The sequence below is a fragment of the Nuphar pumila genome, chromosome 1, assembly GCF_984573655.1.
Source record: "Nuphar pumila chromosome 1, dmNupPumi1.hap1.1, whole genome shotgun sequence".
Taxonomy (NCBI): Eukaryota; Viridiplantae; Streptophyta; class Magnoliopsida; order Nymphaeales; family Nymphaeaceae; genus Nuphar; species Nuphar pumila.
Window position 1 is genome coordinate 5,184,432 of NC_143249.1, and position 11,981 is coordinate 5,196,412.

At 38.6% G+C, this 11,981-nt stretch overlaps 1 protein-coding gene across 2 annotated transcripts in view; it reads right to left on the reverse strand.

Moving 5' to 3' along the window:
• LOC149847768 (homeobox protein HOX1A-like) overlaps positions 1-10,906 on the reverse strand; it is a 31,856-nt gene extending 20,950 nt beyond the window's left edge. For both annotated transcript variants that reach the window (XM_090009437.1, XM_090009444.1), the window contains exons 1-6: positions 10,821-10,906; positions 8,336-9,079; positions 3,483-3,648; positions 3,235-3,358; positions 3,039-3,151; positions 2,524-2,910 (exon numbers count right to left, since the gene is read on the reverse strand). In XM_090009437.1, coding sequence (XP_089865563.1) covers positions 2,524-2,910; positions 3,039-3,151; positions 3,235-3,358; positions 3,483-3,648; positions 8,336-8,868 — 1,323 coding nt within the window. In that variant the 5' untranslated portion in view covers positions 8,869-9,079; positions 10,821-10,906. The remainder of the gene's footprint in view (positions 1-2,523; positions 2,911-3,038; positions 3,152-3,234; positions 3,359-3,482; positions 3,649-8,335; positions 9,080-10,820) is intronic.
• Positions 10,907-11,981: the final 1,075 nt, after the last annotated feature.

Genomic DNA, 11,981 nt, shown 5'->3' on the forward strand with positions numbered 1-11,981 from the left:
AGTATTATTTCTATTGTTGAGAAGGAGAAGACATTATTTGCCTATTGCTAGTATTATGTTTATTGTTGAGAAAAAGAAATTATTTGTCTATTGCTTGTATTATGTCTATTGTTGTTGTTAATTTTTTTGTATATATGATTTATTTTTTGTGTATTGTTCTTTGCATTGTTAGTTGTATTGTTTATTTATTCAATTGTTAATTTGTTTGAGCAAGTTAAGGTTATGTAATATAATTGTTTTACAGTGTTCAACAACATAGTATTTGTCTATTGCCTATTGTTGATTGATTTTATGTTGTATATATGTTTCTTATTATGTTTTTTGTGTTTTTCTTATTTTTTTTATTTGGGGTACTGCTTAGGCCCCGCCAAGGCCTTTTTAGGGGCTCACCGCCTAGGCTCCGCCTAGCACCTAAGACAACTAAGGAGACATCTCCATTGAAGAGATTTGATTAAATAAGAAATGGAAACTGAACAGACCAACAAGACTGACAACATTAAAAGAACAAGTCTTAACAGGGAAAAGTAATGCTACAATCACTATGGATAATTAACAACTCTGCAGAACAGTGTCAGAGCCGACACAACAAAAGATCATTATATATATAATGATCTTTTATTTTGTCGACTCAGAGAGAGAGAGAGAGCATCATTGTAAAATTAAGAATCAGATGTTTATTGTTTTCATATAGCTATAGTCTAATCATCAGAAAAGAAAAGAAAAATAAAAAAAAACTAGAGCAGCATATAGATATTACTTGAAACATGACTTCTGGCAGAACTTTCATTTTTTCCGCATGAGATAAATAGAATCTACAGAAGCCTACTAGACGAGGTCACCGTCATGCAGCAAAAACAATGAAATGAAAATGTGTACGTTATTTATGTCAATCATAACGGGGTGTTCAAGCAGAGCACTTAACAAGTGGTCACCACATTTGCATCTTGACTTTACCTCAACATACACAGAATGTGCAGTGAGATGCAGGCAACACCTTTCATACACAACCACATATGATACAGAACAGATTATAACATATGAATAGGGGTGGGCATCGGGCCGGCCCGACCCACTAATGGACCAGGCCGACCGGGCTCTTGACCAGGGCGGTCCGGGTTTGAAGAGAAGCCCATGACCCATTTGCCCAACGGACCAATGTGAAGCAGGCCAGGTCCGACCCGACCTGGCCCAATCTTAAAATGCAGAAATGCTTGACTGAAATTATGGGTTAATGAGCAACTAATTAGGTAAATAGTAATAATTAACAAATAGCAGGTTCTCATGCAACTAATTAGGTAAATAGTAATGATTAACAAATAGCAGGTTCTCATGCAACTAATTAGGTAAATAATAATAGTTATCGATTAAAATTTTTATATTATTAAAAAAATTAATAAATAACTCAGGCCCATCAGGCCGGCCCGAGCCCGGCCCACGTAAATAATGGGGACCGGGTTTCGGCCCGGTACCTAATAGGCACGGGCCTACAATCATGGCCCAAACCTGGCCCAAGGCGGGCCAGGTCGGCTTGGCCCATCGGGCTGCCGGGCAGGTTGCCCACCCCTACACATGAAAGATATGTTCAACAAACTAAAACAACTGCTCTCCAGGAAATCTTGGTTTGTTGCATGGAAATTAATAGTGAATAAGTTGAGTCCACTTAGAATGGCTATGGAGGTAAAGGCGGCTGTGAAGGATAGCCATATTCTATTACCAATATAAAGAGTTAAAGCACCTTAGACTGGGGTTCCCCTTACCAACAAGGTACGAATGTTTATCGTATAAGCCTCAGGACCTCAACTTTAGATGGAGCTAACTTAATAGAATTGTAACCTAGGGCATGTTTGCAATGCCCTGTGTTTTTTTATTTTTTCAAGATCCTGTGACTGTAAATCATAACCACAACACTTTCTCAAAGTCAGTGAAACATGAGAAAGTGCAAGTTGTGATTGACAGCTGTGATTGCTCCTGCTTTGAACTTGCGAAAGTTGGTCACATGATTGACCTTGTATCCAAGAGCCACAGCCTGAACTTTCTCAGTTGTGTTTTTTCATCCCACTTGTGACAAAAGCAAACGTGACCTTAAAGTCCAACACCTGAATCAAGGAAATAAATATTAAAGTATTGCAGACTCTTCCCATGTATAATCTTCTAACACCTCAAAAGAACAACATGGCAGAGGAGAAGGCAGAATAAAGTTGGAATGAGCCATTATTCTAAACACTAGGGGGTTGTAGCTGAATTCCACACTATCCCTCATGGTCACCTTAGGGAAAAGAGGGGAAAAGGAGGGAGGAAACGAGAAAAGAATTCCATTCATTATGTCAAAGGGCCATTCTTTAGGCTATGCATAGAATGAAGGAGTAACTGCCAACGGACAGGAGATGTCCAAACTGCTGTGCCAGCATCAACTTGGAACCAAGGTCAGAAATAAGGCAATTCATACTGACATGATGAAAATGCAAAGTAACCAATAGTACAAGTTCAATTTTGTCAGAGCATTACTGTAGCTAAAAAACTTACATCGTACAGTTTCTTGTAATCCAAGCACTCGACATGCCTTTTCCTTGAAACAGAAGTAGAAATCTCGGTGTCACTAGCCACAGGCTTCCTTGACCTTTTTGGAACGGCTGCAGATGGAGTAGCAACCTCAGAAGAATCAGAGGACTTGAAACCCCGATCCTTGCCAAAAAAAACACTATGAAGGCTTGAACCACTTGAATCCGATGTGAAGTCGGATGAATCAGATGTGGAGTCAGATTCATCAGAACTTGAGCCCGCCTTTTCCACCACTTCAAGGTCTGGATTATCTGGGTCATAATCTGTATCCTCTGAATCATCCGAAGGAAGTCCTAAGTAATCAGATTGCTGAGTCCCATCAGAATTAACTGCTGCCTCAGGAAATACTTTCTGCAATCAGAGAGAAGACTATGGGGTTTAATCATGAGCAGTCCACGATGCATTAATAATATATACATGGCCTTCAATTCCTATAAAACAGCTGAACCACCATAAAATTCATCACTTTTCAAGTTCACCTCCCAACTGTCTTCAATGGAAAGCTCAGTTCCTTGGTAATCATTGAGTAAGGTGATTAAATCCAGCTTGCAATCACAGCCAGGGCACATCCAATTTTCATCTCCAGGAGGAACTGCAAAATAAAACTATAACAACCTCAAAAGATTCATTGGATAAAAATGTATTTGCTGTTATAGCACGACATTAGTACCATACTTTGTTCTTTGAGGAGAGGAGGTTCCAAACACATCTGATGAAATCCACGATCGCAAACACCATCACAGAGTATGATATCATTATCAGCAAATAAGTCCTTTGATTGACATTTAGCACAGAAAATCTGACACACAAAATGGATAAACTTCTCAGTTCTCACTAATGCATCACTTATCCTAACTTATGAACCACTGCAGTAATCCATGAATTTTCAAAATGTAACCAACTAAAAAAGACACTTTACATACGTCTTCACTGTAAATTTGTCCTTCAGAGTCGAATAAAGACTCCTGAAGCTTTCCTTCTGCACATAAGGACTCCAGATGTTTGAACAAATCACGTATTTTCATCTTGCATTTTAAGATTTCTGATGCAGCACGTTGGATCTCCTTCTCGGGCTTGACCTTTTCTTGACTGGATGTAATTCAGGGTACTTGCTATCAGATATTGCACTATTGCACACTAGAAATTACATGAAGTGAAAGCATACCAACAAATATCAGTGTTTTTTTCCAAAAAAAAACATGAGAAAATGACTGGCTGATATTTGCAGATAAAAATGCTAGAAATTATTTTTCTTTAAAATTTCTATTTACTTTTTATTTTTCCCATGTAAAATTTACTAAAGTTTGCTTTCTATTTTTAAATTTAACTTTTTTTATTTTCTACTAAAAAACATGAAAAATAAAAATTTCCATTTATCATGAGAATTTGGCTGCCGATATTTATTGGAAAAAAAGTTTTGTCACTATGGCTGAAAGCATCTCATAATCTCATATGCTGCCACTGAAGACTTTCAGAAATGGCTACCAAAAAATATATTGATACAGTGACTGACTACAAACACGAAGGCCCAGTTCACCTAAGCCATACTCTATCATCTTACCTAGGTCTGCCTGAAACGGTCTTGCATAGTACCAAGAAAGTGCCTAGGATCAACTCAGCAATGAGAGCCCACCATGCGAAAACCATGAAAATCATGGCTTCTCAATAGGGCATTTTGAAATTTGAATAGGGTTAAGAAGCATAATGGGAATGTTTCTCCCTTATTATCTTGCATAAATAGATTGATGGAAGCTTTCAGTTTATAGGATAAGATTCTACATGATGGTTCATAAACTAATATCAGCACATTTTTTCACGTTAATTTCTATATTTCTGTGAACTAGCGCACACGTATGCACAAAATCATATATGGCTGACAGAGTTATCTGTGAATTTTGCCACGGTATATGTGATACACTTTTCTATTCTGCACTTGTGATTCGCATGAGCATGACCCATGACTATTTGATCCACTTAGATATGTTCACCCCAACCATACACAAGTTTCTATCAGCCTGTCAAATCCTTTCTGAACCCCCAATGGCCACAACCAGGAAAAGAGAAATTGTTATAGACAAACAAGCCTGCTTGGTGAGTGACCAGAAAGTTGCACCACAGAACCTACGTTAATGGGACATGCCATTTTACCCTCTGTGTCTGTGTTGACACGTGTCGATAGAGGAACACACCATTTTACCCTCTGTACATACAAGTTTGTATTCAATTTATAATTTATAATTTATAATTTATAATTATATTTTCAGTTTATAACTTTATATTTTCAGTATATAATATATATCAGTGTTATTAAAAACGTGCCTAAAGGCGCAAAAAGCGCACCTCGCCTCAAGGCGAGGGGCTTTATGACTTGAGGCGCGTATATAAAACGCAAAACCCTTGAGGCATGCGCCTCATACGCCTTGAGGCGCACGCCTTGAGGCACACGCCTCGAGGCGAGGCGCTCAAACTGAGGCGTGTATGCCCGGGGCTTTTGTTTTGGTCAAATGAGGGTCAAAGCCCACATTTGACCAAAAATTAGGGTTTAAAGTTTAAACAAACCCTAATTCATCATGAATGCCTGAGGCTGTTCGTGATTTTATTTTATTTTCAACTTATCGCATTTCCTGTACGAAAGAAATGCAAAATGCAGGTGACTTTTGTTTGGTTGATGCACTGCTATGGACGCATCTATGGCTGGAGGAAATTCTTCCTGTATTTCTCTTTATGAATCGTGCATTTGGTGCATTCTTGTGCAGCTGCATTCTGATTTGGACTGTGATTTGTAACAAGTGTGAAAATTGTGAGTTACAGAAACCAGAAACAAAGAAATAAGCGATTAAATCACATATAGTTTTTGAATCAAGTCTTTGCTTCTCCGCAATCTGGTTTACCTGTGTTTCAACATTACTTGTGTTTCATTTGTAAAATGTGCTTTGGTGTAGCATGCTGTTTGTTGGCAGTTCTGTATTAAGTTATAAACTCTGTGCGTGCGTACGTCCGTGTGCAATGGGAAAATATTGACTACACTTGACTGTACTGTACACTCTAGCAGAAACATGTGGTGCAATCTGTGTATGAGAAATCTGAACCCACAGGTATTCAGCACAGTTCGTTTATTGGGAATAACTCTTTGGATGTAGTGGTTCCAGCATAAAAACATGATTTTTCGGGCATGAAATTTTAGGGTTCTGGGGGTAATAGATACTTGAAGTTTAAAAATATCTGCTTGTGCAATACAGCTGGATCACTAACATGTTTTTGACTAAGAAAATCATTTAGATCATATCCCTCGGGCTTGATCTAGACAAAGTCAATAAAATTGAAAAAGTAGGTGGTTTGCATTAGAGTACAATATAGTTGAGTGGAACATATATATATATATAGTCACTAGAACATGAGCATTTCCAACACTTTTTTTGCAAATCCGACCATGTGGATGTGCTTAGCATGGTGAATTTGCTATGAATCAACCATTGGATCATGTATTTTTGGCAAAAAAATGTGATTTTTGGTTGCTTGTGAAACTTGTGGATAGAGAAGACCAGAAAATATTGCTTTTGGGCAATGGTGCATCGTGTGGCATGTGGTTCAGTTAGGCATTTTTTCAGAACTTTCAGCACTGTGCAGCATGCGATAATAAAATATATCTCTACAGAGGGCTGTCTATTAAGAAGGGTATGTCCTATAATATTTGAGTGTATGTGTATTTCAGAGTTTGAAGATTTTGATGCTATAAAATGTAGCAGTAACTTGCTAAATCGTGCATGATATCCCAAATTTTGGTGCTGTACATTATGACTGGAGAGTGCACATACCAAACTATATCTTTGATGAATGTGTTATAGTTCAGGATTTGGAGCATAAGGACTGTTCAACTTCAGCCTGTTTTAATTATGAGTCAAAGAGGTTAGTGATGCCATAAGGTTTGGTTATAATCACAAGTGACTTGATTAATGTTGCTTATAGCAAGGGTTATTCAGTAAGGGCACTCTTTATCGCTTTACCATAGTTAAACCATAACAAAATGTATAGGTTGGCTAACAAAACCCATTCATGATGTGTTTATATGTAATCACTATGGTTGGTCAACATTTGGGAGTGATATATAATTTGTGACATCACATTTTTTTGCGGGTTACTTAATCTTTGATCTGGTGGAAATAATGAGTGTGATTCATTTGGTTATGATTTATTTGAGATTTTTTATTTCTTGTTGGTCGTTGCTTCATCAATAAAGCTGAATATATGGAATGTCGGTTTAGTAAGCAACGAAGTAGTGATGGGAGTGTAGTGAAGCTTGGTGAGCAAGAAATACCGGTGAATGATTATTTCAAATATTTGGGATCCATCATTCAAAAGTATGGAGAAATTGATGGAGATGTAAATCATAGGATAAAGGTTGGGTGGATGAAATGAAAAAGTGCAACTGGAGTGTTGTGCGATCGTAGAATGCCATTGCGGTTGAAGGGAAAGTTTTATAGGATGACTATTAGGCCCGCTTTACTATATGGTACGGAATGTTGGGCTGCCAAGAGACATCATATTCAAAAAATGAGTGTAGCTGAGATGCGGATGCTTAGATGGATGTGTGGAAATACAATAAAAGATAAGATTCGGAACGAGGAGATACGTAAGAAGGTAGGTGTTGCACCCATTGAAAATAAGATGCGAGAGAATCGTTTACGGTGGTTTGGACATATTCGGTGAAGGCCTAATGATGCTCAAGTTAGAAGGTTGGAGAAATGGGAAAATATATTAGTTAAAAGAGGTCGGGGTAGGCCTAGGAAGACTTGGATGGAGATGATAGGAAAGGATATGAATGCTTTGAACCTCATCGAGGACATGGCATTGGATAGAAATGATTGGAGGAAAAGGATTCATGTGGAAGACCCAAAATGAATTTCTTTTTTTGGTTCATATCGCTGACCCCAATTGTTTTGGGATGAAGGCGTAGTTGTTGTTGTTGTATAATTTTAGATATTTTTTATAGTTTTTTTAAGCTTTAATTTTGTTAGGCTTACGCTTTACGCCTCGAAGCTTATGTAAGCCTCGCCTCAGATTTTGGTGGAGGGCCTCGCTACGCCTCAATGCTTTTCACAACACTGATATATATTTTAGATCTAGCACATATATTTAGATTATATTCAGTTTATATATATAGTTGTGTCCCCATACCCACATTTTTTGGAATTGTCATGTCGTATGCTACGTACCCAAACCCATAACCAGGTGGCATAGCAGAGAACACAATCGTGAAGTATAAAATCAAGAGAGTTATTGCCGATACAACCTTGTAAATAAGGGCAGCAACAGACCAGCCTCGTTCCTGTTCTGGACAAGTCGCATCTTGGTCAAGCCCAGCCCACCGGAGGGTGGGCAAGGCTTGAGGCGTAAGACTATCCAGGCTAGGCCAAGGGCATAGACCACAGCCCAAGTGTGACCTGCAGGCCACTTGATCCATTTGAATGGATAGGCAACAAAATGGGCTAAGACGAACAAAGCCGCATCCAGACTGGGCCAAGGGCATAAATCCCAGCTCGAGAGTGTCTCAAAGACTGCCTAACCCACCGGAATGGTTAGGCAATGGGCTAAGCCTAAGCCTGTCATGGTCATATCAAAGCATAATCTATGGCTCAAACCCAGGCCAGACAGGGTGGACTGACAATGGCGCTTAAGCTGGCCAGGCCAATGCACACCTTGACTTGTAATAAACAAAGAATTAAAACAGATTCAGAGGAGAAGAAATTCTTACACTAAAAAACTACTACTCACATACCTTTGCCCATTCCATCCTTCTCCAGAGTAAGCGACAATCAAGTTCTGCTCATAATGTATTCGACTAAGTATATATTTGACACGCCTTCTGATTCTGGAAATTTCATCAGTTGATGTTGACCTTTCTTGTTTCCTCCTCCCACGCCTTCTACTAACACTAGGTTGTGATAAAACAAAATCGATGTCTTCAGGCGTCTTAGTAGTTTCATTTGACCTGACACCTGATGACCGTAAGAAATAACCTCTACTTGCGGATTTTGGTTGATCCTTCTTTCTTCTGAACCCAGATTTGCTCGAGTTCTTTGTCTCATGCTCATGTAATTCATTGCAGTTAAGGTTGGTCTCAGTAGTCTTCACATCTTTGGTTTCATCGAACAATTGCCCAGCATCAACAGGTGCTTGTACTTCTGCACTAGATTTTGTACTAATCTCTTCCAATTGTTCAGCATTTGGCCCTTTTCCTTCTGAAATCTGTGTGGAGCTTAAACTGTTCCCTGCCAGACAATGTTGCTGCCCCAGAGAAGCAATCTCCATTGTGTTATATTTGATTTACCTAACACAAGCTGCTTGTATTTGCAGTGAATCGTGAGAAAAATGTATGTATGGTCCAATTCACATAGAAATAAAAGCTACTTGGTCCTTAAGAAATGCATAATTGTGCACAGTATGGATATTGAATAAGGTATTGACAAAAGATCCACCAACATTCAGATTTTAAGCCACAAGAAAGACCATCCAGATATTCCTGAAGAGAGAAGAAAATAAAATGTGTTCATCAATGTACAAATTGGAAAAAGAAGACTCGGAGCGCAAGAAAAGGAAGCCGTCACAGGAAAGCTAATCCATCAATACACATTTAACAATTCACTGATAATGCATATAACTAACCCATGTCCATTGAAAACTTAAATAACAAAAGGTAAATTTGATCAAATAAATTAATCAAGTATAGTGAAGCACTATGAAGCATCCAGAAAATAACAAAACAAATGCAATGGACTTGCAAACCAAGAGTTCATGTCTAAGAAAATGCACACACAAAAGGAAATTTTGTATAAGAATTCAAGCTTCACCTAACAGCAAAAAGAGTGTCATTTGCAACAAGCAAATCTTTCTTAAATTTCTAAAAGGCTCGCTGATATATTAAAATCTCATGAACAGTTTCAATGTCATAGATTAACAAGCAATCGTTCTTTTCTGAACATTTCATAGTGGGGATTCCCTTTTTTCTTCCGCGCTTAATCTTCAACATACATGAATTCCAATTTCCCAGAGAATCCAATGAAAACTCCGAGAACTAAATTTCCACTATACATCAAGAAATTCCCAAATGTCACCACATTGTGTGGCATTCATTTTATGATCGTGGCATATAAAAGGCAACACCAGGTAGACTGGACCACTAAAAAAATGCCAAACCTACCCACCAGAAAATTTTTTATATTTTATTCAAAATTCTGACTGTACAGATGATTGATTTACAAGAAATAGACACTTGGATCATGAATGTTGGATAGAAAAAATGGTATTTGGAGCCTCCAAAATTTATAAAAATTGTACCCAGTTGATTTTTGAAACTTATAAAACCTATCCATGCAACGAATCAAATGCTCCAAGAACTGATTCCTATAAAAACAAGCATATAGATCACATCTGTATGACCAGAATTTTGAAAAGAACATCAAAAATTCAATAAAACGTGCGGCGGGTAGGTTTGACATGTTTTGTAGTGGGAAGGTTTTCATTCCTCTATATATGTATATACATGTATATATACACCACCCTCTGACATCCAAAGGGTTGGACCGCCATCACCTCCATCACCACCAACCCATTCATTTTCTTCTCACAAACTAAAAAAGCTAAAGCCAAAACCATGTCCGAACTCACTACCAGAACAGTTTCATGCCCAAACCACAGCTGCATGCTCACAAAGTACCCAAGAATGCAATAGAGTCAAATGCGTTGCCGCATTTTACTCCCATATCGAAATACCCAATCCCTAGTATCTCTCTTGTCACCCCAACAAACAACACGATCCATAAACAACACTAGCACTGTATATTCAGATCAACTTAGTCTGCTACAACAAAAAACGCAACGCATGCAGAGCACCTAACAAAGAAACATGGAATCAAACATAAAAAGACGCATGCATACATAAAAGGTCAGGTCTAACATCACCAAAGAAAAACGACAAAGAGACTCCAATCAAAAGTTCAAAACCAATACTGCAAACACCGAATAAAATGCAAGAAAATTCATCCAATTGCACCGGACACGATCCAACCGAGCATAAGACGCGACAGAGAAACACCCCAAAACTAGGAAACCCTAAACCTCCGATTTCTCAACTATCTCGCACAAGTCCTATGAATTCTTACGGTTAACAACGACATTCGGATACGCGGTGATTGAACGCAACAAGAGCATAAAAAGATGAAGCAAAAAAACGAAGATGAAGTAGAGAGGATGCAAAAACTTACCTAGGACTTCTCTTCCACACTCTTCGTCTTCTTCTTCGTCCCGAAAGAAGAAGAGGACCGAAGGAACAGAGAGAGAGAGAGAGAGAGAGAGAGAGAGCGAGTGGCGGAGAGTGGACAGGGCTTAAATAGGGTTTGTGACGTGTTTATCGGAACCCAAATATAAATTGAGCTCGATCGAAGATTTTCCCGCCTTTTCAGCCTCCTCTCCGGCCGGCACACGCTCACAGTCACAACACAACTATGGGCAAATGGGCCGGACTCGGTTCGGATTCGGTTAGATCCGAATTCTAAACTAAAATTCAAACAATAGATCTGAATTCGGATCCGAGTCAGATCCGAGGTGGTTAGATTGAATTAAAATCCGAAATACACGTGGTATTACTAATTTTGGAAAAAAAATAGAACAAAACAAGCTATTTACATGTAAAAAATGCATTCAAGTTGAATTTTGATTAGGATCAACTCCATATCAGAATCTAACCCAAATCTGACCTGATTGAACAGATCTCAATAAGAACCCAATGTGTGTGGATTTTACTTAAATGATCCATAAATGAAACAACATGTCAGACTTGGATGTCCTCCATCTACGCCTTCATCCCTGCACAGATTTTGATTTTAACTTTCATCCCCATTTCATGTCCTCCATAGGTGGGGCCCGTTTCCCCCAGGGATGGGGATGAGGCGGGGCGGGCGAAAGCATAAGTCCATCCCTGCACGGGTTTTGATGTTAACTTCTATCTCCACCTTTATTTCTGTTTCATGTCCTTCATCCCCGATCCAAATGGGGAAAATCAAGCCCACAAACTACGCACCCACATACATGAGCTGCAAGAAGATGGACTGAACTTGTTGCCTAGTGGTAGACATATGTTTGAACATCTTATATCTCAAATGCATGTATTGAGTTTTACTGTGAGGCACACATAGGAATGCACAATGAGCCAAGCTAGCTCAGGCCCAACTTGTTTAAACTCGGTTCGAACTCGTTTGAAAAAAATAAATGAGTTGAGCTTGAACAGGGGTTAAGGCTCGTTACACATAAATGAGCCGAGCTTGAACATGCAATCCATCTCCAATAGGCTCGGTAAACCCAATTAAGCTTGGATCATATAGTTATATAAAAAATAAATTTATATATGTATGTATTTTGTATGTAAT